Below are 27,220 nucleotides of genomic sequence, written 5' to 3'. Positions count from 1 at the left end.
ACCTTTATTCTAAATCCATGGCCTCTTCCGGGTTGGCCTAGAAAACGTCACGACCGAACAGCGTTTTTCCGCTTCTGCCCGTCCTAGCGTTATATAGATCAGCAGCAGCGAGAGGAAAACAGAGGAAGTGAAAGACAGGAAGACTGGAGGAGAGGGATAACGCTGTTGTCTTTCGAGTGTGACCGGTGTCCATAGATCAGTGCAGTCACACAAGCTAAATATGCCGTTTATTTAAAACATTGATTATTTCCAACATATAAATAGATCCAGATAACAAGTGACACATTTATTCCCTTTATCCAATTAAACTAGTACATTATCTGAGATTGTTAGTTCGCTATAGAGTTTGTATCAGCTAACACATCAGATTTAGTAAATAAACAACACAGTTTAAGTAAGTTTATTAACATGTCTGATATCGGTGCGATCTGATCAAATGGTTCTTTTGTGGGGTGGAAGAACAGATGTATTCCGATTCAAAGTCGTGCCAACCGAAGATTAAAGTGAGTTTCAGCACCAGGAGGAGCTCCGAGAGGTGTGTAACCTTTCCTGCACTTTGTGAATGTGTGCATAGAGGTTTATGCAAGGCATAAATAGTTACCATAGTAGGCTACTTGTTTGTAAGGCTGGTTCATAAGCATTTGGACACCCAAGCCTTAGCTAAAGATGACTCAATGTCACTGAATTGGATTAAATGACTAAAAATACAATTATAAGTATGCCAAATTCTACGCAGTGTTAATCTGTTATAGACTTTATCTAAACTTTTTATTTAACTTTTATTTGCTTATTGTGTTTTTCTTTTTTTTTCATTGTTAATAATATTATATTTTCTTGTTTCTACTTTCATATCATGTGTAAACAATACTGTTATAAATAAAGCTTTATTTACTGTTACTTTAGTTTTTTATAGATATTGTAGTAACACTTTACAGTAATGTTCCATTTGTAAACATTAGTTAACTACATCAGTTAACATGAACTAACAATGTAAAATACTTCTAAAGCATTTATTAATATTAGTTAAAGTTTCAGTTTCAACATTTACTAATATGACAGTAAAATCAAAAGTTTTATCTGTTAATATTGTTTTATGCAGTTGAGCTAACATGAACTAACAAAAAGTACCTTTATTTACTAACAGTGACAAAGGTGAATAAATACTGTAACAAATGTATTGCTCGCTGTTAGTTGATGTTAGTTAATGCATTAACAAACTAGTGGGATCTTATTGTAAAGTGTACCTATATTGTTTATGAATAAGCTATATGCATCCACATTTGGCGCTGTTTATGTTTGATGTGCTTTGCTTTAATATTTGTATGTATTTCAGATGGATGAGGTATTGGAGAAGTTTCTGGAAGATCAGAAGATGAAGATAGCAGAAGAGAAGGCCTGTCTGGAACAGGAGCTCCCTTACATGGAGATGAGGGTGAGAGTTGGTGATGGGGTTAATGAAAGCATGTTTGATTTGTCATCATTGTAATGTTGTTTAATTTTTCTGATTTATCAGAGGCGGACAGGCCACGTTCTACAGAAAGAGAACATCCCTCCACGTACAAGTCAGCAAGGTACAGCTGTTAATATGGTTGTAATTTAATTTCTGTTATATACATACTTGGTTCTAAAGGTGTGTTGGTGTAATTTCATCATGTAGATGGAGTGAGTCTGCCGCTCGGAGAGGAATATGAGAGAAAGAAACACAAACTGCAAGAAGAGCTCAGGAAAGATTACAGGAAATACATGGCAGAGGTGAGACACACTAATACATACATGCACACTTGGGCCCTGTCCTAAATGCCCTTATTGAGGCCCATTAAGATCTTAAAATGTCAATATTCAAAGACAGTGGGTCTTATTCAGTAATAATTTTATGGATAATTTCATATTTGTACACACAGGAGAACTTCTCTTGAAAAATCTCACAATGTATGTAAGAACATTCATTTGTTCTTAACCTCATTGTAATATTAATGAATTTGGAGTTTTCTAAATGAGCCGCTGCATGTTTGAGGTTAGTCATTTGTATAAACATTCCCAAATCATTTCCATATAAGGGCTTTCTGTACAACCTTCCCTTTCCAGCCTTTGTCACTTTCAGCAAACATATAACTCTAAATATGTGGTCTTGTCTGAGAGCACACACAGAAATCACTGTGTGCCTCAAAATCACTTCATACACATTGAACACCTTTTATACATACCCAGATTATAGATGTCTTAGATAGCTGTACATGTACGCTTCTACATTGTTATACAGAGAAACCTCAGTGCTTGAGCTTTAACGTAGCTTTTTTACTCTTCACTGTATATGGTGGAATATATTTAAAGGGTTAGTTCACCCAAAAATGAAATTTCATTAAGTACTCACCCTCATGTCGTCCCAAACCCGTAAGACCTTGGTTCATATTCGGAACACAAATGAATATATTTTTGATGAAATCCAAGGGTATCTGAACCACACATAGGCAGCAACATCATTGCACCTTCTGAGGTCCAGAAAGGTATTAAAGACATTGTTAAAATAGTCAACGTGACTACAGTGGCTCAAAAGGTGACCTTAAAGGGTTAGTTCACCCAAAAATGAAAATTCTGTCATTAATTACTCACCCTCGTGTCGTTTTACACCCGTAAGACCTTCGTTGATCTTCGGAACACAAATTAAGATATTTTGGTTGAAATACGATGGCTCAGTGAGGCCTCCATAGCCAGCAATGACATTTCCTCTCTCAAGATCCATAAAGGTACTAAAAATATATTTACATCAGTTCATGTGAGTACAGTGGTTCAATATTAATATTATAAAGCGACGAGAAGATTTTTGGTGCGCCAAAAAAAACCAAAATAAGGACTTATCTAGTGATGGCCGATTTCAAAACACTCCTTCAGGAAGCTTCGGAGCATAAATGAATCAGTGTATCGAATCATGATTCGGATCGTGTGTCAAACCGCCAAACTGCTGAAATCACGTGACTTTGGCGCTCCGAACCGCTGATTCGACACACTGATTCATTATGCTCCGAAGCTTCCTGAAGCAGTGTTTTGAAATCGGCCATCACTAAATAATTCGTTATTTTGTTTTTTTGGTGCACCAAAAATATTCTCGTCGCTTTATAATATTAATATTGAACCACTGTACTCACATGAACCGATTTAAATATGTTTTAGTGCATTAATGGCTCTTGAGAGAGGAAGTGTCATTGCTCCTTATGCAGGCCTCAATGAGCCATCGGATTTCAACTAAAATATCTCAATTTGCGTTCCGAAGATTAACGAAGGTCTTACAGGTCTGGAACGGCATGAACGCGAGTAATAAATGACAGAATTTTTTGGGTGAACTAACCCTTTATAAGGTGCAATGATGTTGATGCCTATGTGTGGTTCAGAAACCCTTGGATATCAACAAAAATATCTTAATTTGTGTTCCGAAGATGAACAAAGGTCTTACTAAGCACCCTAATGACAGAAATTTTTGGGTGAACTAACCCTATAAGAAGAAATATCCATGTATAATATTTCATCTTAACACAATTATGAGGCCACCTAGAGTATGTGATTTGCAAGTATGTGTTGTTTCTGTTGTTCCTACATTTTTTTGGATATGTAGAATAATTTTTTTAGTACAGATGTTATTGGTGACTCATGATTTGTTTGTGAAAACATGCATATGCAGATTTCACAAACAAATTTGTGTGTACGCACACTTAGTGAATGAGACCCAATCTTCATTTCTCACTGTCTTTGTGTCTTTTGCAGAAAGATCACTGGGATGCTGGTGACATTCACACAGTTCCAGAGAGAAGAAGAATACCCAGGGTACAGTACTGGATCAAAAGCCTGATTGTTTGTTTCCCTCCTTGTATAGACCTTATGTAGCCCCGCCCCTTTTCAGAGCTGCGCTCGTTGTGTTCTGTCTTCCGGTTTGTATTTCCACAGCATGAAGGTAAGATCTTACAGATTTATGAATGAGCCGTTCGTTAATGATATGCTCATGATAGCTTTTGTTTACTCTACAATAAGTAAAGTTACTTCACCAGCTAATTCCTCTTCAACATTGATGCCACTGAAATATACAGAGCTACCGCAAAAACGGAAGTTCAAACACAAAATTCTAACTGAGCACTTGATTCCCTGGTGGATAAGGTCTGAACCCATTGTGAAAAAGAAGTGCACTTAATTATATTGAATGTGCACTAGTAGTGTACTTCAAATCTTTAAAGTATTTGGTTTTTTAAAAACTGCACTCGCAGATAATATAATATTAATAAAAGAAAAGGCCATTTAAGTGAACTTGGAGTGAGGACATTTCTTAACACACTTAAAGGCACACTATGTAAAATTTCGCTGCTAGAGGTCGCTTATTCAAAACAAAGGCGTAGCTTGATGACGCCTTGATTTTGCAGAATCATGGGAGGTGTTGTCTTCACGTCTACAGCTGGCGGAAAAGAATTGGTACAGGACTTGGGCAGAAATCATGTTCATGGATAAGATTATTAACGTTACTGTAGTATGAAGCAGAGCAGGGCCGAGTGCTGTGCGAACAGAAATGAGGCCACTGGAGCGATTGCTAATGAGAGACGAATGCGACACACGTCTCGAGAGCAGTAGAACTTTTATTATGCCGCTTCCGCTTCTTCCAGTCAAGCGTATGTGGAGTAAAACAGCTCTGTTTTATCATATTAGATACATTAGAGTGTGTTTAAAGTTGTTATAGTGCTACTCTGTGTTCGCTCTGCGGCTACAGTGAGACATACACTGCAGTAAGCTAGATTGATATTAGGCATGGTAAACATGGTACTCACGGTAAATCAAGAAAATGAGATTTTAACAATAAGACTTACTTTTTTGAGCTATATAACATGATTCGTTTTCTGTTGATGAATGTATCCAAACAGTTGCACTCCTGTCTAGTAAAACACATAATATATTAAAGTGTCTTTGGTGTTTCCATGATTTCTACAAAATAAAAACGGAAACAGAGGGTAACGCGGGTATGATGTCATTGATAGGTGACGCACGGACACTGTCCTGGTTAAAATTGCTTATTGGAAACATTTAGGATAATGTAAGTACACAAGTCAACAAAATATATAACATTGTTCTAGTGTTTTTTGGATATTTTAATCCAAAAATCTTACATATTGTGCCTTCAAGTATACTTACACAGTTACACTTATAAAGTGCACTTTGTAATAATGTAAAATTAAAAGGTATAAAGTATATTTTAAATCATTATGTTCTAAAAATTGTTTGTCATGCTTTAAAGAATTATGTGACTAACATACTAAATTACTTGTTTTAATTTTAACTGTAGTGTGATATTCATTATAAATATTGTAAAGTAAATATGTTTTAAATGTCTTAAATAGCACATTAAAAAAATGTGTAATTACAAATATATTTAAAGCTGCAGTCCACAACTTTTTTTGGTTAAAAATGATCCAAAATCAATTTTTGAGCAAGTACATAACCAGCCAGTGTTCAAAACAATCTCATTATCTTGTCTCGATTCACAACGGTAAGCTTGTAATAATGTTTTATAATAAGAGCGATATGGTGGATTTCCGCGGGAAATTCGAGCATGCAGCAGTTCCTCTGTGCGTCATTACATCATGTCTGTAAACAGAAAGGAAGGAGTCCCTTCGAGAGGCTAGTCAGTTATATCATGTGAGGATGCTGCTGGTAGCAGCACATTTATAGCCTTTTCTCACAGCAGCTGAAATAATTAAACTTATCATTTTGATGGTGGATTGTAATCCAGAAAGATCCAAATGACAATCATCAGTGAAAACTGGAGATTCACTCGTAGCCAAAAAGCAAAAGACTTTGGACTGTGGAGTGGCTACAGAAATTGAAATCTACAGGTAACGCTAATATACACTAAATACACAGTCACGCAATGCTGATGTTGTTAACATTAACAATTTGAGAACAATATAACAGTAATAATGATTTGCACGGTTTGGCATGATCCGAGCTAAGCCATCGTTAGATTTAATCATCATTACTTACTTGTTCAGATGATATTTTCCAGTGAAAATTCTTATTTTGGTCATACTTTCAAGACGTAGAATCTGTGATTCTGAAGTACAGTATCCACACCGGTGCGGTGACTGACAGTAAACATTAGATTCATCTGCGCTGACGAGCTGTGCCGAGGCACAATGCACGTACAGATAACTGTTCCGCATATGACTGCAATCGCATGTTTCAAACAGAGATGGCGACAAAGAGGAAAAATCGTGGACTGCAGCTTTAAATACATGACATACAAGTTTCAATAGAAATTACATTAAATTGTAGTTTACCATAAATTCTTGTTGTCAGTACATTTGGCAGTACGTTTTAAAGGTGCCCAAGAACGTTCTTTCACAAGATGTAATATAAGTCTAAGGTGTCTCCTGAATGTGTCTGTGAAGTTTCAGCTCAAAATACCCCATAGATTTTTTTTTATTAATTTTTTTAACTGCCTATTTTGGGGCATCATTAACAATGCACTGATTTACACTTGGTGCCGCCCCCTTAAATGGCGTGCTGCCTGCCACACCAGCTGTCGACTATATTACAGCGCATTTACAAAGTTCACACAGCTAATATAACCCTCAAATGGATCTTTACAAGATGTTCGTCATGCATGCTTCGAATTATGTGAGTAAAGTATTTATTTTGATGTTTACGTTTGATTCTGTATGAGTTTGAGGCTATATGCTCTGTGGCTAACGGCTAATGCTACACTGTTGGAGAGATTTATAAAGAATGAAGTTGTGTTTATGAATTATACAGACTGCAAGTGTTTAAAAAATGAAAATAGCGACGGCTCTTGTCTCCGTGAATACAGTAAGAAACGATGGTAACTTTAACCACATTTAACAGTACATTAGCAACATGCTAACGAAACTTTTAGAAAGACAATTTACAAATATCAGTAAAAATATCATGCTATCATGGATTATGTCAGTTATTATTGCTCCATCTGTTGTTCTTGCTTACCTAGTCTGATGATTCGGCTGTGTGCAGCTCCAGACGTTAACTGGCTGCCCTTGTCTAATGCCTTTTATAATGTTGGGAACATCATGGGCTGGCATTATGCAAATATTGGGGCGTACACCCCGACTGTTACGTAACAGTCGGTGTTATGTTGAGATTCGCCTGTTCTTCGGAGGTCGTTTAAACAAATGAGATTTATATAAGAAGGAGGAAACGATGGGGTTTGAGACTCACTGTATGTCTTTTCCATGTACTGAACTCTTGTTATTTAACTATGCCAAGGTAAATTCAATTTTTGAATCAAGGGCACCTTTAACCATATTTCAAAGACAATAGAAGTAATTAGGAAATTTTATATAAAGATGCATTAAGTCCTTCTTAGGTATGTCAAAAACCCTTAAGTAACTAATTAAATAACTAATTGCAGTTAGTATAAATTTAAACTATAATACATTCTCATTTAATTGCAAATAACATGCAGTTAAGTGTCAGAAAACATTACATTCAGTTTCACACAGTATATTCTTTTTAGGGATATTATTTCCACAATAAGTACTTTTTTTAAAAATATGCTAAAGTGTACTTCTTTTTCACAAGGGACTACACATTTACTGTTCTGTGAGGTTAAGATTTCACTTCCATGTCTGTCGCTCTCACCTCTTGCTGTTGGTTATATCTGCTGTCATGCCGGAATCTTTTGATACACAGTAAAGCAAAATGTATTTTCATTTTATATACCAAAATAGTAATACTATATTTTTGATGCTACCCAAATCCCCACTGTCCCATTCTTCTGATATCTGTCTGCCCATTAGAAAATCCTCATCATCTGCCACTGTATCATAAATTATCATGATATTACCATTTTGACTGTACCATGGTTCTGTCAGAGTACTGTTTTTTTTTTAAGGGCAAGAAGTCTCTCACTCACAAAACGCTTGCTCTCTTTTTCAGACGGTCCGTGTGAGGCATGTGGCCACCCTTACAGATGTGTGTGGTCTGGGATGGGGTGTGTGTAGCTCAGAGGAAGACTGCAGTGATGAAGAACTCATGCTTTTACAAGGGAGGCGGCATCAGAAAGAGAGAGACATCAGGACAGCAAACAGGTGAGGATAGAGAGAGGGAGAGATGTTTATAAATGGTGACTCATGAACCCATTTCGTGTTCTCTAAGGGCTGGTTTTGAAATCCCTTTTTTGTGTATATTATTTATTTAGTTTGTATATATTATATATTAATATATATTATAATATAGGTATTAATTGTATTATCTTTATCTCTGTCTTTTTCATAAGAAGAGAAGAAGTGTACACAGAGACAGGGCATCACATAAGCAAACTACAGCACAGAAACAGGTAAAAGACATACACTGATTAAATTTCTTCTTTTACAGTATTGGCAAGCTGGCAGCTTTTATTTATTAGTATTTTGAATGGCAAAATGCTTTGAACCCGCATTTATCACCACTCCTTCACTGTTGTAGAATGTCAACATCCGTTGCCACCCAAGCCAATGAAAGATCTGTATCTGCGGCCAGTCAGGACACAGTTTGCACCACTGGACTCTTAATAGGTAAGAGTTCAGTATTGCGATTCTTATTGGTTAAAGGTCCTTGTTACTGTTTTGACTGGCTCAATATCTGGAGAAATGATAGAGAATGATTCTGACTTGATTTTAAAGGGATAGTTCACCCAAAAATGATCATTTACTCATCCTCATGTTGTTCCCAAAACTATTTGGTTAAATGATGAAAGAATTGTAATTTTTGAGTGAACTATCCCTTTAACTGACATTAACTGAGGCTTAGGCTTCTGACATGGCTGATGTTGATTGACAGGTGAAACAGATCTGGAGGTGACGCAGAAGATGAGAAAAGAGCGTTACAGATATCCCTGTAAATCAACTGTCTTTAGGGATAAAGAACTGGACCTGAGAGTTCCGAGAGTAACGGATGCTGATAAAAAGGTAACGAGGTGTGCGTTTGTAAATGTGTACATATTTGGTGCTGTTCTTGTGTTAATTTTCTGGCCTGTTCCTTTAAAGCAGCTCTTTGCGAGTGAGGCATCTGCATACAGAAAGCAACCTAGGGATGACATCACCCGCCTGGACACTGCTGAGCCTCCTGAGGGTCTTCTGCAATACAGGACAGACCCTCTGTCTCCATGCAGGTATGCCTGGATATACACAAGTGCACACACACAAACACGTATCCACACATGCTGTACTTTAAACTCCCAAACATGTTTTTTTTTTTTTTTTCCTTTTCAGCAGGATGCCTTTTGTCCCTACCCACCTCCCATTCCTTGCAGATGCCTATAAGCCTCGAAATAATGATTCTGAGAGTTTGCCGAGCCCCAGCAGAGCCTGTAAGACACAATTATGACCCATTATGACTACATTAAATATAAGTTTTCATTGCAATGAGGATAAACATGGTTTTGTGCAGTGAATTATTGGCTGATGAGAGCATGAAACATCAATACTTATGAACTGAATAATGCATTTCAGGGGACATTTTTGATTGCAGCAAAACCAGATAAATCTATTCAGCAGGAAAACCAGTTTTTAAATACGTTCAACATAGGATTCCCACTGGTGCTACATCATGAGTGTTTGTGTTTTCACAGATGGCCCAATAGCGGAAGTTTCTTTTCCAGCATCATCAGCAGAGCCACACCCACTCAGTCCGCATGAGCACAGCAGAAACATTCACAGACCGTAAGAGCTCAGCTGACACAGACACTCACACAAATGCAATTTTCCAGACACATTATTACTTGTTGTAATTTGTGGTTGTTTAGAAGCAGGCATTAACACCAGCATCAGTCTGAGTGTTTCCAGCTTTCTGTTTGTCCCTTCCTAAGATTGGCAAATAATTTCTTTCCATAACAATGTATCATGTATAATGCCACGTTTGCGACGAGGTTGGAAGTGGCAAAATCCCACTTCTGACATCAATGAGTTCCAGTTAGTCACACATCTTGTTCACGTTGACCACACGATGTCGCCATGACACAACAAGAGCATTTCGTGTTTTTGTGTCAAATATATGGCAAAAACAAACGGAAAAAAAACCCAAATGCTGCAGTTTGCTTTGACAGCTGATGAAAAAGCAATAATTAATGTATCACTGCATAAACTTAAAGGGTTAGTTCACCCAAAAAGGATATTTCTGTCATTAATTACTCACCCTCATGTTGTTCCACACCCATAAGACCTTCGTTCATATTCGTTCAGATTTATTTTTAGGTTTTTTATCCCATAGAAAGGAACAACGACATTTTTAAAATAGTCCACGTGACTACAGGGGTTCAATCTTAATGTTATTAAGTGACAATACTTTTTTGTGCGCAAAAACAAAACAGAAATAACGATTTTATTCAATAATTTCTTCTCTCCCCGTCATTGTCCAATGCTGTTGTTGTATAGACAGTGCAAGCTTCCGGGTTCTATGTATTTCCATCAAAAATATCTTACTTTGTGTTCCTAAGATGAACGAAGGTAGGGTTGCCACCCGTCCCGTGGAATACGGAAGCGTCCCATATTTACAGGTAAAATGATGCGTCCCATATCAAATCATTACGGGACGCGATTTTAGACCCACACATAGTTGAATAAACGCATAAGGATTTTGCAGTGTGGAGAATACTAATAGCAAATATAAAGAAATCAGTTTCACAAATAAATAGTAGAGAAGCTCATTTCATTTTAGCGGCTCTGTTTCCATAGCGACAGAGTCTCGAGAACAGGTGATGTAAACCTGTGCGGTTTTATAAAAACATGTCGAGCTCACATACACCCTTTGAATGCAAGAGGCTCTCCAGATATAGAGCTGAATAGGAAAAAAGGTATCATTCACGGGGGGTCCGTGAATGGGTGTCTCTTATTTTGCCACACTGAAGATGTCCGGTATTTCAGGCTTTATTTCCAAGTAGGAGGTGGGAAAAAATCCAAAGTCCGAGTAATCTGGAACTTAACTTAGTATTAGACACAAACAATATCCAGTTTCTCCAGAGCCACTTTGTGACATGTATTAAAAGAGCTGACAATTAAGATTCCAGCTGACAACAATGGCAGCAAACCAATGGCATCAACTCTTCTACTTGCTTTCTTTATGAAGATCGTGTGTCAGAAACAGCTAATACAAACACATTAGGTACAAGTTAGTTAGTTGTGTACTGTACATCAAAACATCTCAACCTAAAGGGGTAGTTCACCATAAAAATGTTTTCTTTTTTGGAACAGAGAAGTGTCTCTCTTTTTTCTCTTGTCCTTACAATGAAAGTCAAGGGGCTCCAATACTGTTTGGTTACCAACATTCTTCAAAATATCTTCTTTTGTGTTCCACAGAAGAGAGAGAGTTGTACAGGTTTGGAATAACATCAGAATGAGTAAATGATGACAGAATTTCTATTTTTGGGTGAACTATCTGGTGTGAGCTGGTGCTACCCAACAAAGTGCCACCAATATCTCTACAACTTGTAACCTTAATTGAAAAGCATTTACCACCAAACCCTCAGCCAAAAACTTGTTCTTTTAATGGTCCTTTCTTCAGCTTCTTTTTTTTTTTTTTTTTGCACCATCAAAGATACATTTTTAAACCATATGTCTGTATGCAGACAGTTAATACACATCTTAATTTGTGCTTGTGTGTGTTTCTGGAGGTTTCTGGGTGAGAATGAAGGTGTGGGTTCAGGTCTTTCAGTGTTTCCTGCACATCATGCACAGAAGAACAGACTCAGCTATAAAGAGGAGCTCAGAAAGCAGGTGTGTCCTCCTTATTCCATATTAAATGTGCAATAAGGTCCTTAAAATATGGGTGTGCATTTATCTGTTTAGTCTAACTTTCTTCTTGGAAAAGTGCATTAGAACACTTCTTAATGAAGGCTTCCAGCTTATTAGTTTATTTATTTGTGTGTGTGCCCTGTGAGTAGATAGAGGAGCGGGCTGCACAGAGGAGAGTGGACAGAGAGGAGAAGAGAAGACTGGATGCGGAACTTGAAGCCGATATGAGAGCATATGAACCCTGGGGAAGGGGTGGAGCTGGTGCACCACTCAGAGACAGCACTGGAAATCTAATCAGTATGACTTATTTACTATGACTTAGATCTCTAGCTGTTAGTTATGGAATGTTTGGCTATAGAAATGATGTGTTTGTGTGTGTAGCTGATCTGAAGCAGATGCACCTTTTGAATGCAGCAGCAGGAGCACAAAGAACGGAGAGGCCAGGTAACATGCTAGCACACGTTTTAGTTTACGTACAAATGAGTATGATGTGTTTTTAGCAAATGTCTACATTCTTAACTAAGTTGTATATGTGTGTATCTGAAGGTTTTGTTGAGACACACACTCCACAGTTTTCAAGAGGAAATGTGTTCAATCAGATGCTGTCACCCCAGCAACTACTGGAGAAAGACCAATACAAAGCTTGCCTGAGACTCCAGGTACACACAAGTTTGGGGTCTCTAGGATTTTTTTAAATAAGAAATTATTACTTTCATTCAGCAAGGACACATGAAATTTATTTTACATTTCAACAAAATTATTTTTCACATAAATGCTTTTCTTTTGAAGATTCTATTCTTTAAAAATTCTTTACAAATGTTTTCAACATTGATAATAATAAGAAATGAGCACCAAATCAGATTATTAGAATGATTTCTAAAGGATCATGCGACACTTGAAATAATGGCTGCTGAAAATTCAGCTTTGCCATCACAGGAATAAATTACATTTTAAAATACATTTAAATAGAAACTTTATTTTTAACTGTATACTGTTTTGATCATTAAATGCATTAATTTAAAGGTGCCATCGAATTGAAAATTGAATTTACCACGGCATAGTTGAATAACAAGAGTTCAGTACATAGAAATGACATACAGTGAGTCTCAAACTCCATTGTTTCCTCCTTCTTAAATAAATCTCATTTGTTTAAAAGACCTCCGAAGAACAGGCGAATCTCAACATAACAGCGACTGTTACGTAACAGTCGGGATCATTAATATGTATGACCCCAATATTTGCATATGCCAGCCCATGTTCCCAACATTATGAAAGGCATTACACAAGGGCAGCCAGTATTAATGTCTGGATCTGTGCACAGCTGAATCATCAGACTAGGTAAGCAAGCAAGGACAATAGTGAAAAATGGCAGATGGAGCAATAATAACTGATCCATGATATCATGATATTTTTAGTGATATTTGTAAATTGTCTTTCTAAATGTTTCGTTAGCATGTTGCTAATGTACTGTTAAATGTGGTTAAAGTTACCATCGTTTATTACTTTATTCACAGAGACAAGAGCCGTCACTATTTTAATTTTTAAACACTTGCAGTCTGTATAATTCATAAACACAACTTCATTCTTTATAAATCTCTCCAACAGTGTAGCATTAGCCGTTAGCCATGGAGCACTATCAAACTCATTCAGAATCAAATATAAACATCCAAATAAACACTGTACTTACGCGATTAGACATGCTGCATGACGGACACTTTGTAAAGATCCATTTTGAATGTAAACTTTGTTTATGCAATGATAGAGTCGAGAGCTCTGGGGGGGCGGAGAGCGCGAGCAATTAAAGGGGCCGCAGCCTGAAACGGCGCATTTCTAATTATGCCCCAAAATAGGCAGTTAAAAAAATTATTTAAAAAAAATCTATGGGGTATTTTGAGCTGAAACTTAACAGACACATTCAGGGGACACCTTAGACTTATATTACATCTTGTAAAAAAACGTTCGATGGCTCCTTTAAAAAAAAATGGACCCCACTGTACTTGTATATAAACATCATAATTATAACGATCTTTGTGTGTGTTTTTCTGTGTGGCATTAGATGGAAGAGAAGCGAAGGAAGCAAGCAGAGGAGAGAGAGCGGATGAAGGCAGAGGAGGAGAGGGAGGACAGACGACTGGCAGAACAGAGAGAAAAAATCAGGAGAGAGTATGAAGAGGAGCAGGAGAACAGGAAACGCAGAGAGATGGAGGTCAGACTGACACATACATTCCTGCCTGTCGTATTTTTAGGGATGCACAATGTATCAGTCCCAAATCAGTTAGGAGTCAATTTCAGTATTAGTGAATATTAGATATTAAATTGTGCATGGTAATTTTTTTTCATGTTTAGATTACCTTTTGTAATGAAAGTTAATGTAAAAAAAAACAATAATAAATTAATAACCGTTAAATGTACTGAAAAAATGAATGTCCGTTGAAATGAAATTTGCTTTTCAATTAAAAATGATTGATTTTTAGTTTTTAGTGTTTTATTTTTAATATATTTAGATTTATATTATAGAACTGGATTTACTATAGTATGTTATAGAATTTAATATATATTTCTTTGCAAAAAATATGAAAAGATTCTGCACAAATATATGAAAAGTATTCTATAGGTGTGTAAACTGAATTTGTTTGGTGTGCGGATTCCTCTGTTGGTTTTTCAGTATATATTTAATAACATGAAAATAATTATTAACAGTCTAATCTAAACAATTGATTTAATCATGATTATTTAACTTTAAATCACACTTTAAGTGGATTTAAATTTAAGGAAATTTAAGTGCTTAAAGAAATGGCATCAAATGCATGTTGTCGTGTCTCATTTTCCAGTGCATGATCACTCCTAACAATCTAAGGCCATCTCAGTGACCAGCACTGCTGACTTTAAGCAAACTTATGATATTTTTTGCAGCAAAAACTGAAGAATGAAGAACTTGCTCGTCTGGCGGAAGAGAGACGGAGGGATGCAGAGAAAAAGAAAAAAGAAGAAGAAAAAGAAAAAGAGAGAGCAGCTCTCCAAAAACAAGAAGAGCGAGAGAGACAAATACGGCTGCAACAGGTGTGTGGTTTTCTCTGAGTGTGGATGTGAATTTACTGCAGTTTGCAGCTGTATATGTGTGTTTAAGCATAGATACAAAGTTCTGTCATGAAGCTCTAGATGGCACAGGCTTAACTCAGCATGCTGCAATCACATCATTCTCTATGACTGTATGGTTCCTGCTGTATCAGTAGCCAATGAGCTTGTTGCTCAACCTTCAAATACTTGGTCTGCATTTTCTGTGGCAGTTGCAATGCATTTTCAGAATCCCTCCACCTTCCCCAGTTCCACCTGTATAAATCTGCTACTGTTTGCTGTATTGTACAGCAGCAGCATGTCTTATTTGCTCACAGAAGCATGTTGTGTATGCATTGGCAGTAGCAAGTCCCGTACTTGCTCTGCAGCAGCAGCGTAGCAGATCTATTCCACCAAAACCAAACATACAAACATTGTCATATATTGTACATTACCATGCCAAACACTCTAAGAGTTGCCATGACAGAAAAATGTCCATGTATGTAGTGAGTGCGTGTGACCACTGTCACCACTGATTTTTTTTATTGATTTTTTTAGGTTCAACGTGCACCATCCCCTCCCATCCCTACCTTACAGAATAAACACCGCAACCCTTCAAACGCTATAGTAACTAACACTCCATTAAACATTTACTTGAACAAACAAATATTGCAAAAACTCATGTTCACTTCTCACCTATTTATTTCTGTATATTTCTCAGGATTTCTCTCCATTTCGGGCGCCTCCATCTCCAGAACACAGAAACCATCAGAGAACAGAGAGTAATATCATGATGAGAAAATCCTATTGACTTTTATTGTTTTTTATATTAAGCTAATAAAATTTGCTATACCCTAACCCTAAACCTGACCCTTACAGAAATCATATGTAAATTTTAGATTTGAGTTATTTAGTCCGTTGTAAAGCCATTATTAATTATGGAAAATCCCTACAGTGCAGATGATTTTAGGTATTAAATTTAGTTTATAGAGTAAGTTAAAATACATTTCATTTTTAGATTATAACTTTGATCTGGTTATTAACTTTTTAGAATATTTGTTTGGTCTGCTTATAAATTAGCTAATGTCATCCTCACAAGTCCATTTTTGAGGACTTACTGTATTTGTTGGTCTTCTCTTCAGAGGACAGGAGTGAGGTTTTTAATGAGCTGAGTGTGTTAAGAAGACGTCTACGCAGTGAACAACGGCGTCTGGAGGAGCAGCTCTTGCACACAGAGTGGGAGCCTCTCCCCTCCCCCTTCACTGACAGGTGATACATACAGTGTGTTGTGAAATAATGTTTAATATTTAAGTCTGAAACTAAATGAATGTTTTAATCATTTGCCACACATGACCTTATCAACCTACTGTACATGAATACAGCAGGTCACTACAGTTGTACTGTGTCAGAGGCATAAGCATCAGTCTTTTCCAGTCTTGGCTGGTTTTGACTGGTTCTACTAAATGAGCTGTTTTTCCGGTAGTTAATGAGAATCCGTAATTGTCTGTGATCTCTCAAACTAATGGTTTATAATATGGCTGTCTGGAAGGAAATGATACTTAGGAAGTATGCTGTATAAAATGTGTTGCGTAATTTTTATTTATTTATTTATTTTTTTTACGTGACAGAAATACGCCCAATGAATTGTAGGATTTCATGAGTACAGAACTGATCTAAAAGATAAACACATAAATACAAATAATTAAAATGGCAGCTTAGCTGACACAAGTAGGCTGCATGTTGTTCATGTATTCTGGTTGTAGCCAAAGGTTTTCATTCTGTTTTCATTCAGAAATGCTTAAAGTATCCAAAAGTATCATATTCACAAAAATGATTTAACTTTAAAGAATAGTTCTGGTCCTGGACGCTGATTGGTTAGTATGGCTACAGTAATACAATATGACATTTCAGCCTAGTAAAACTCTTCACTACATTGTCACTGTGCAACACTTAGAAACATAATTTTTTATATCCTCTAGAAAGGTTTACTTTTAATGAATTTAACACTTTAATTAATTGTCTATAATATTTTTTATCAGCACTTGCTGTTTTATATAAGCAGCATTGTGAATAACTTTGACTATTTTCACAGTATAGCATTGTGTGTGTGTTTGTTTATAGGTCCAGGGTGGATGTGTTTGACATGGCTCGTTTGCGTATGCCTGTTCGAGGCCCCTCTTCCCGTGGCACTGAGCCAATCAGCTCAAAGAAAACTGATGACATCATGTACAGGGGTAAGAATTGGCTGTTATACTAATATATAAATCTGAGCTATGAGGATTGTAATTACTGAAATGAATATTAGTTTGCGAGTGTTCGTGTACGTGGACGTGTTGGTATTTCCTTTACTATAAAGCAGGTCAAATATTGTCTGAAATGAGAGCTCACTATAATATATTGGTCTTATGTAAATTCTGACACACTTTTTTTTTTTAATATTTCTCAGATGCCTTTATGCTTCTTCCTAGAACACGGCAGTCTGTAAGTCTACTTCTCTTACTACAAATGTAAGACGTGTTTGCTGCTTCCTGTGCTTGTTATTTCCGTTGTATTCTGGAGTACCAGAAGCAGCCCAAGCAGTACTTGTGATGCCCTTTAAATCATGAATTAAGACTAAATGATGTGTAACATGGCAGTTCTATTTTTCTATTCTGTTTCTCACAGAGGAACCGAGATGTTGAGGGGGGACGAGGATCTGTGCTTCTGTCAGAGAGTGAATTTATTGGTGGGATTACACACATTTCTTTAATTGTTTGATGAGTATAAACATAAAAGTTATTTTTTAGTGGCCCCAAAGTTTATTTTGATACTTAAGGCACATTTAAAAATGTATGCATGTTTTTGCATTATACAGTACAACAAAATATCGAACCAAGTGATATTTATTTTAAAGAAAAATATGAACACAATTTTATGACATCTGACAAGGTTTTTTTTTTTTTTTTTTAAGAGTTAAATACCACTTTCTCATACACACTGTTGATCACTTTCTACTGGTGTACAGATGTCTTATTATTTATTTTTAGATCAGAATGGGGTTGCATTCCCACTTCCTCCAGATGTCGAGAGGAAATCGGCTAAGCCATCTGCACGAGAGCGACGCAGACTAGCAAACCTTCAGGTAATTCACATTGAAACAGCTAAACATATGTCTGTACATGACTTCAAACTCATATAGACAGTACAATTTATACTGACAAAATTGCATGCGATTTTTATTGTCAAATGTTTTTTCTTCACATGTCAGTGGATTCATTATTCCAGATATTTTGGAAAAGCATGTGAATTGTCTGATACCTAAAAAGACCTCAACTACATTTCACACAACTCATGATAAGTAAATGTTAAACACTCTGACACTCAAAATTGTTTTTTTGTTTTGTTTTGCTGAACCATAATTTTTCTCAACCAACATCAACCGCGTCTTGCATTATATTTTCTGAGAAAGGATTCTGTGGTTGAATTGACGTTGCTGAAAATAACACTGTGAACACTGTGCAAGTGTCAGACTCTTTTGCTGTTTTATAGTCAGCATTTTATGTACCCCAAATACAAATAAATATTTTTGAATAATTTGTTTTAGTTTGAAGTATTTTTAAATAAAATTCAAAATTACAGCTTGATTGGAAATGATACACAAAAAATATTGTTCACAATTTATATTTGCTTAGTTTTGTTGTTTTTAAATAAATTTGTTTGAGTACTTTTTAATACTGATGGCATCCCAGAATGTACCTCATGAAGTCAGATGAGGGGCTGGCTGCATCCAAAATCGCATACTTTCCTACTAGGTGAGAAACAGTATGTGACAAAAGAATTATGTCCAAATTCACAGTACTCATAAAAGATTAAGCAAAATGTACCTGGATGACCTACTGCTTCTGCCAAGATTCTGAAGTGTGCATACTATGAACACTTTACTATCCCATGAGGCCACGAGAGAGGATTTGTGAATGGCAGTGAAGCGACACAACAGACAATGGTACTGTAGGTCACATAATGACAACATGACAAATGTAGTATGACTAGATTACATTCATACTATATAGAACATACATTTTAAGTGGTTGTGAAGTAATTACTTATTCAAAATAAGTACCTACTCAGAAGATTATGCAATTTTGGCTAATCTAGGTAATGTGTTATGACTTTGAAGTAACTTACTTTATATAAGTTTAGATTTTGTCACTGCATGATACCAGTTCTTTTGTTTTGCATATGATGACTTCAGTATAAGTGTATATGTGTGTGTTTAGGCTGCAGAAAAGCAGCCGATGCACCAGCAGTCCTTCAGCATGAGGAAACTCAGAGACACAAACACTCTCAGGATGAAGAGATCACAAGCCTTTGGTCATCATACCACAGCAGGTTTGTGTTTGTCTCTGTGTATGTTCTGTAATTCTTTTAAGATGCAGAACTTATTTCAATGATGTGTTTAGGAGGCTGCTCTGATGATGAAGATGAAGATGGTCGTCGTGATGAGCGTTTTACCCTGCCGTCTCCTGGCAGGCCCAGTTCCATTGATACAGCAGCTACAGAGCCCTGGATTCGAGCGGAGTCGTCAGACACGCTCATTAGGCTGATGTCTGGCTCTGAACACTAAGATGGATGTCATGTAACATACATGACTGCTTTACAATAACACACACTCAGAGTGTGTGCGCATTATTGTAAAACAGTATATATTTTATGTAATGTTCAGATCTCTTGAGCAAATAAAGACTGATCAGCAGAATCTCTATGAGATCAACTGCTTGACTGAATTACAGAATCTGTCCTGTAAATTGATTGGTGGAATCATGATATCAAGTGAAGAGGTTTTTTTTTTCTAACAAAAAAAAAAAAAAAAAGTAAATTTTTAGGGTATGTTTACACAACAACGATGTACTAAAAACTGAAACGTTTTTCCCTTTCCTTTTTTGAAAAGTTTTGCATATAGACGACAGCGTTGTCAACACAATCCGCAAAACGACTAAAATCACTGTAGTATGAATGCCAGACCAATAGTTTGCACAGACTTAACACGTAATATGCAAGCGCATGATGTCAAACGTTTTCACAAATTCATGTTTTTGTAGTTTACACTGAGATGATAATGGTATTGTTTTCATAAACTTGCACTTTCAAAAGTTTCCATTTTCAGGCCCCCAAAGCGGCGCTGTTGTGTACATTAGCAGCCAAAACGCATAAAGTTTTCCGTTTTTAGTTGAAAATGGTGTTGTATAAACAGTCCCTTAAAGGATTAGTTCAATTTCAAATTAAAATTTCTTGATAATTTACTCACCCCCATGTCATCCAAGATGTTTGTCTTTCTTCAGTCGAAAAGAAATTAAAGGGGACCTATTATGCAAAATTTATAGAGCAACCACCCTATAGAGATAAAAATCCACCCACTCCTTTTTTTTTTTTAATCCCCATAAATCATAAGCAGTGTCTCAGAACAAGCCGTTTCCAGATCCCTGGCAGTGTGAGGTCACAAAAGCCACAGGCCCCGCTCACGAATGTTGACAGACACTGAAGTTTGAACATAGAACCGCCCTGAGCGCGTTCACAGCGAGTCCGCCATGGCTGCACTGATGAGAATGACTCCCAAGCGTTTTAGGTGTTCTGTAGCTGGATGGGTTAATCCACATATCTCTCTTCATTTACTACCTAAATCTGAGCTGCTGAAAACGAGGTGGATTAACTTGGTTTTCCAGGAAAATTCTGCCGAAATTTGTTTATGTCTGATCATCATCACACTGGACTGCTTAGTGAACGAATATCAATACAAAAGGACAATACAAAACAGAGGTTGTGCTAAAACTGTGATACGTCAAGGATATACAAGCGCAGCAGCTCATTTGCATTTAAAGGGCCAACGCTGAAATGGCGCATTTTTGCTCAACCACTAAAAGTGGCAATTTTAACATGCTATAAAAAATTATCTGTGGGGTATTTAGAGCTAAAACTTCACATATACACTCTGGAGACATCAGAGACTTATTTTACATCTTGTAAAATGGGGCATAATAGGTCCCTTTTAAGGTTTTTGAAGAAAACATTGCATGATTTGTCAATATAGTGGACTTCAACAGTTACCACTGAGTTAGTGGTCCAAATTGCAGTTTCAGTGCAGCTTCAAAGGGCTCTACACAATCCCGGACGAGGAATAAGGGTCTTATCTAGCGAAACGATTGGTCATTTAAAAAAAAAAAAAAAAATATATAAAAATTATTATCTTGCGCTAGCTCTCTTCTTCTTTTACAATTCTAAGTGTATTACTGCTCTGCACAGGTCAAAGTCAATCAAAGGTCTAACTAAATTCTTATACTATGCTAGTGAAAGTATATAAGATTTAGTTCAAACTTTGACCTGTGGAGGGCAGTAATACACTTAGCAGCATCTACACTGCCGGAATAGTAATAAGGAGAAGAAGAGAACTAATGCAAGATGAGCATTTGTGGTTTAAAAGTATATAATTTTAAAAGTATATTTCTCCTGCAATACAACACAAACGGTCACAAATTAAAGGTGCCCTAGAACGTTCTTTCACAAGATGTAATATAAGTCTAAGGTGTCCCCTGAATGTGTCTGTGAAGTTTCAGCTCAAAATATTAAAAATTAATTTTTTTAACTGCCTATTTTGGGGCATCATTAACTATGCACTGATTCAGGCTGCGGCCCCTTTAAATCTCGTACAGTGCATAAACAAAGTTCACACAGGTAATATAACCCTCAAATGGATCTTTACAAGATGTTCGTCATGCATGCTGCATGCATGCTTTGGATCATGTGAGTATAGTATTTATTTGGATGTTTACATTTGATTCTGAATGAGTTTGAGGCTGTGCTCCATGGCTAAAGCTAACATTACACACTGTTGGAGAGATTTATAAATAATGAAGTTGTGTTTATGTATTATACAGACTGCAAGTGTTTAATAATGAAAATAGCGACGGCTCTTGTCTCCGCGAATACAGTAATAAACGATGGTAACTTTAACCAACAGTACATTAGCAACATGCTAACGAAACGTTTAGAAAGACAATTTACAAATATCACTAAAAATATCATGATATCATGGATCATATCAGTTATTATTGCTCAATTTGCCATTTTTCGCTGTTCTTGCTTGCTTACCTAGTCTGATGATTCAGCTGTGCACAGATCCAGACGTCCTGCCCTTGTCTAATGCCTTGAACATGAGCTGGCATATGCAAATATTGGGGTCATACATATTAATGATCCCGACTGTTATGTAACACTCTGTGTTATGTTGGGATTCACCTGTTTTCCGGAGGTCTTTTAAACAAATGAGATTTACATAAGAAGGAGGAAGCAATAGAGTTTGAAACTCAGTGTATGTTCTTCCATGTACTGAACTCTTGTTATTCAACTATGCCAAGGTAAATTCAATTTTTGATTCTAGGGCACCTTTAAAAAATTGCTATCCTTGACTTTTAAATTCTCTGGAGCACAACAAAGAACATTTTTTGAAAGAAAGTGTAGTGTACAGTTTTTACCCTCAGTTTGGCTTCCAAGACTCATTCATTGTCTCTCCTCATTCTCTCGTGCTCTGTCTCCATCTGAGGAATGATCTGATCAACATGCTCCTTATGGGTTCTCTGCATGTTTTGAAACACCTGCTCCTGTAACCGGTTCTGTTCCTCTAGGCCTCTTTGCCGCTGCTCTAAGACCTCATTCCTTAATCTCTGCACTGTATAGAGAAAGAGAGATATTTAATAAACTCATTCTTGAATAACAGCTGCACAAATTATCACCACATACACTGCCAGCCTGATGTATGCAAGTGTGTATGTATGCATTTTAGGGGGTGTTTACACAACTTGGTTTTAAAAACTAAAAAACTTTTTTTGTTTTGCCCATTCATTTATACAAGTACGGAGTTTTAGGGGCCCCAAAAAAATACAAACTTATGAAAACAGGTTTCAAAATGCAAATTTTTGAAAACAATACCATTATCAACTCTGTGAAAATGAAAAATGCAAATTTGTGAAAACGGTGACGTCATGTTGACGCATATTAAGTGTTGATGCATATTAAGTGTTTAGTCTGTAGGTGCGTAGTGTTTCTTTAGTAACATCGCCAACTACTAGCTTGAAATTCATAATATAGCATTTTTAGTAGTTTTCATGGATCTGTGTGAATGGGGATCGTTTTGATAATGTTGTTGTCTGTACACAAAAAAACATGAAAGAAACTTTTAATACATCATTGTAATGTAAATTTACTTCAAGACATGTGGATAATCAGTTGCCATAACCAGTGTTGGGGAAAGTTACTTTTACTTTTACATTACAATATTGTGTTACTCCCTAAAAATGCGTTACATTACTTTTGCGTTACTTTTTCTCACCTGGGCTGGGCTTGCTTGTTTGTTTGTTTTTAATAACAATGTGTGTGTTTATCTAAAGTCATTTTTTGCTTATTAGAATGGTTGAATTGGTCAGCAACAAAGACATTGGTAATAAAGTGAGATTAAAGGATTAGTTCACCTTCAAATGAAAATTAGCCCAAGCTTTACTCACCCTCAAGCCATCCTAGGTGTATATGACTATTCTTTCTGATTAACATAATCTGAGAAATATTAATAAATATCCTGACACATCCAAGCTTTAGTCTGGTGGAAACTACATATTTTACTTCATAACTTGTTAAATATGGATATATATATTTTTTACACAAACACATCAGTTCACTTCAGAAGGACTTTATTTAACCCCCCGGAGCCATGTGGAGTACACATTTATAATGGATGGATGTAGATGGAAACACTTTCTTCAGTTCATACTGAACCCTGTTCACCATCATTATAAAGCTCGGATACGTCAGGATATTTATTAATATTTAATAAATATTTTTTATATTATAAATTATAATTTAATATTACTTATAATATTTATTATATTTTAATAAAATAACCGTCCATACCGGCGTGATGAATACGATCCTCAACTGGACACGACCACAACGCAGCCCTGAAGTATCAGCAGAGATCGAGTCAACTAGATCATCCATCCTGAAGGCCTCATCGACTCCACAGCCAGTAGCACAGTTCCTCAACAAACCATCCATACCGGATTGTATTTGTTGACCAAATACGATCCTTAACTGGATGGAACTGAAATAAATACTTTGAATGTTGCGATCCTATCGGACTTATGATAGCAACCTAAATCGTAACAAAGCACTGTTCGCCAGAGGAGAACTGGCCCCCCGACTAAGCCTGGTTTCTCCCAAGGTTTTTTTCTCTCCATTTTAACACCTATTTGCCACCTGATGTCACCTGTTGGAGTTTAGGTTCCTTGCCGCCTTTGGCTTGCTTAGTTGGGGACACTTGACATTTGACTTGACATTTGATATTCAACAGTGCTTTGATCTGCCTGCACTGACACTATTCTTTAAGAGCTGCTGTGCAGCCAAAATTATGTACCAGTTATCACTGTAAAGCTGCTTTGACACAATCTGCATTGTAAAAAGCGCTATATAAATAAAGGTGACTTGACTTGACTAATATTTCTCTGATTGTGTTCATCAGAAAGAAGAAAGTCATACACACCTAGGACGACTTGAGGGTGAGTAAAGCTTGGGGTAATTTTCATTTGAAAGTGAACTAATCCTTTAAATACATAAAGTATATTTGTTTAATTTAAAGGTTACCCATTATGTTAAATCCACTTCTACAAGGTGTTTGGATATAAATGTGTGTTGGCAACACAACCACCCCACAATTATAAAAATCAACCCACTACTTTTTTAAAAATCTCCATTAAACCTTTATCTGAGTGAGGTCACACGGCCGCTGATTGACAGTCCTGTATTACCATAGTTTCCGCCCTCTGTTAGCTGTACTCTGTCCGCCATTTTCTTCACGGTCGAGCAGCTGTAGTGACAACAATGTCTGGTAAGTAATTAAGATGTTTTGTTGTTGGATGTAAGAGTGAACATAACAGTCTTCATTTATTATACATCTGAGCCACTGAATGCAGCAGATTAGTTTTATTTTTGAAGGGAATGTGAGGTATTTTAAGCTGAAACTTCACAGACACATTCTATCTTTAAAAAATTGGCATAATAGGGGACCTTTAATATATTTAATTTTTGCAGATTTGTGCAATATTCTGAGATTGCATTTCACCGTTTTTAATAATTTTGAGAAATACTGAATCTGTTTTTGTGCAAGTGAGATGAGTAAATGCTTACATTTAGTCTAGAACTACAATAACCATCATGTTCACACAGCGCACAACACCTCTGCAATACGATTTATCTCTACATACGATTCACATACTCTACATACTCACAAATGTTTAGGCAAAGCGTTCATTGATTATCTTCAATGTCTGCATGTATAGTATTTATAACAAAACGAAATATTAAACAACCCTGCCTCTTTTCGTTTTCATTTAAAAAATATTAAAAAATAATAATATATATGCATAATCTGATTATCTTTACTGTGATAAAATGAAATATAAAACACAACCCCATCTCTTTTTGTTAAATGTCAGTTTTAATGATCAATAATATCCATTATAAAAGGTATAAGAATATACAATAAGAAATAAAGCAAACAATTCAGTCAAGCGTACAAAATCATCGCTTTACACAACGGTAAAGTTAAACAACCTAAATACAGGTGCTGGTCATATAATTAGAATATCGTGAAAAAGTAATTTTTTTTATTGTAAATTATTTTTAAAAATGAAACTTTCATTTATACTAGATTCCCTACATGTAAAGTAAAACATTTCAAAAAAAATTTTTTTTTTTAAATTTGTTGATTAGAGCATACAGCTAATGAAAGTCCAAAATCCAGTATCTCAAAATATTAGAATATTTACATTTGAGTTTCATTAAATGACCATCCCTACAGTATAAATTCCAGGTATCTCTTGTTCTTTGAAACCACACTAATGGGGAAGACTGCTGACTTGGCAATGGTTTAGGAGACAATCACTGACACCCTCCACAAAGAGAGTAAGTCACAGAAGGTCATTACTGAATGTGGTGGCTGTTTACAGAGTGATGTATCAAAGCATATTAAATGCAAAGTTGACTAGAAGGAAGAAATTGGGTAGGCAAAGGTGCACAAGCAACAGGGTTGACCACAACCTTGAGAATACTGTCAAGTAAAGCCGATTCAAACACTTGGGAGAGCTTCACAATGAGTCAAATGAAGCCGGAGTCAGCGCATCAAGAGTCACCACACTCAGACATCTTCAAGAAAAGGACTACCAAGCCACTTCTGAAACAGAAACAACGTCAGAAGCTTCTTACCTGGGCTAAGGAGCAAAAAAACTGGACAGTGAACAGTGGTCGAAAGTCCTCTTTTCAGATAAAAGTAAATTTTGCATTTCATGTTGAAATCATGGTCCCAGAGTCTAAAGGAAGACTGGAAAGGCACAGAATCCAAGCTGCTTGAAGTCTAGTGTGAAGTTTCTGAAGTTAGTAATGATTTGGGGGGCCGTGACGTCTGCTGGTGTTGGTCCATTGTGTTTTATCAAGTGCAAAGTCAATGCAGCCATCTTCCAGGAGATTTTGGAGCACTTTATGCTTCCATCTGCTGACAAGCTTTATGGAGATGCTGATTTCATTTTCCAGCAGGACTTTAGCACCTGCCCACAGTGTAAAAACCACTTCCAAGTGGTTTGCTGACCATGATATTACTGTGCTTTATTGGCCAGCCAACGTGCCTGACCCCTGAATCTATGGGATATTTTCAAGAGAAAGATGAGAAACAGTCGATCCAACAATATACAGATGATCTGAAGGCTCAATAGTGCCTCAGCAGTGCCACAGGCTGATCACTTCCATGCCACACTTCACTGATGCTGTAATTTGTGCTAGGAGCAAGTCATTTGCTGTAATACGTGCTGCCGACCAAGTATTGAGTGCACAAATGAACATACTTTAAAGAACTTGAACTTGAAAATCCATTTTTTGATTGATCTTAGGAAATATTCTAATATTTTGAGATAGTGGATTTCGGACTTTCATGAGCTGTACGCTCTAATCATCAAAATTAAAAAAAAAAAAAATTTTGAAATGTTTTACTTTACATGTAGGGAATCTAGAATATATGAAAGTTTCATTTTTAAAAATAATTTACAATAAAAAAATGAACTTTTTCACGATATTCTAATTATATGACCAGCACCTGTATATAAAGTTATGAAACGTCACTGCCCTCAGCCAAAACAATTTGCCATGGAACAAATTATAGATTCCAAAGAGACCAAAGATGGCCTGTTAATTGCGAATTTTGTTATGCATGTTTAACCGCTACAGAGACATCAGAGCCAGCGGCAAACATCAGAAGGACTCGCTGAGGTAAGGCTGTTCTTGGCTGGGCACATGAGCGCTAAGTGCCGGTGATCGCCTGGATCTCA

The 27,220-nt window shown here is 36.4% G+C and overlaps 1 protein-coding gene across 10 annotated transcripts; it reads left to right on the top strand.

Moving 5' to 3' along the window:
• Positions 1-68: 68 nt before the first annotated feature.
• Positions 69-19,593, top strand: cspp1b (centrosome and spindle pole associated protein 1b). 10 transcript variants are annotated; one of them, XM_048163412.1, is made up of 28 exons: positions 69-535; positions 1,334-1,432; positions 1,514-1,571; positions 1,658-1,752; positions 1,902-1,929; positions 3,757-3,816; positions 7,942-8,093; positions 8,282-8,341; positions 8,470-8,558; positions 8,824-8,951; positions 9,030-9,154; positions 9,255-9,352; positions 9,614-9,704; positions 11,651-11,753; positions 11,921-12,068; positions 12,153-12,215; positions 12,318-12,430; positions 13,828-13,977; positions 14,685-14,831; positions 15,384-15,452; positions 15,547-15,607; positions 15,968-16,094; positions 16,947-17,059; positions 17,272-17,306; positions 17,490-17,550; positions 17,852-17,946; positions 19,082-19,193; positions 19,265-19,593. In XM_048163412.1, the coding sequence occupies exons 4-28, from the start codon at positions 1,688-1,690 to the stop codon at positions 19,426-19,428; spliced, it is 2,457 nt and encodes an 818-aa protein (XP_048019369.1). In that variant the 5' UTR covers positions 69-535; positions 1,334-1,432; positions 1,514-1,571; positions 1,658-1,687; the 3' UTR covers positions 19,429-19,593. The 10 variants fall into 10 exon arrangements, 9 of the variants coding, with proteins under 9 accessions (XP_048019369.1, XP_048019367.1, XP_048019368.1 ...); XM_048163410.1 differs by lacking the exon at positions 1,902-1,929 and having other exon boundaries at positions 8,285-8,341; XM_048163411.1 differs by lacking the exon at positions 1,902-1,929 and having other exon boundaries at positions 9,033-9,154; positions 9,258-9,352.
• Positions 19,594-27,220: the final 7,627 nt, after the last annotated feature.

This window comes from Megalobrama amblycephala, linkage group LG17 (assembly GCF_018812025.1).
Source record: "Megalobrama amblycephala isolate DHTTF-2021 linkage group LG17, ASM1881202v1, whole genome shotgun sequence".
NCBI classification, from domain to species: domain Eukaryota; kingdom Metazoa; phylum Chordata; class Actinopteri; order Cypriniformes; family Xenocyprididae; genus Megalobrama; species Megalobrama amblycephala.
The sequence above is the reverse complement of the archived record's forward strand: the minus strand, read 5'-3'. Positions and strand labels throughout refer to the sequence as shown.

Excerpts from the sequence above, each read along its gene's own strand:
- cspp1b (XM_048163407.1), top strand. The coding sequence starts at position 1,334 with ATGGATGAGGTATTGGAGAAGTTTCTGGAAGATCAGAAGATGAAGATA. Across the intron at positions 8,342-8,469 it reads AAACTACAGCACAGAAACAG|AATGTCAACATCCGTTGCCA; the intron begins GTAAAAGACATA and ends TCACTGTTGTAG. Across the intron at positions 9,353-9,613 it reads GCCGAGCCCCAGCAGAGCCT|ATGGCCCAATAGCGGAAGTT; the intron begins GTAAGACACAAT and ends GTGTTTTCACAG.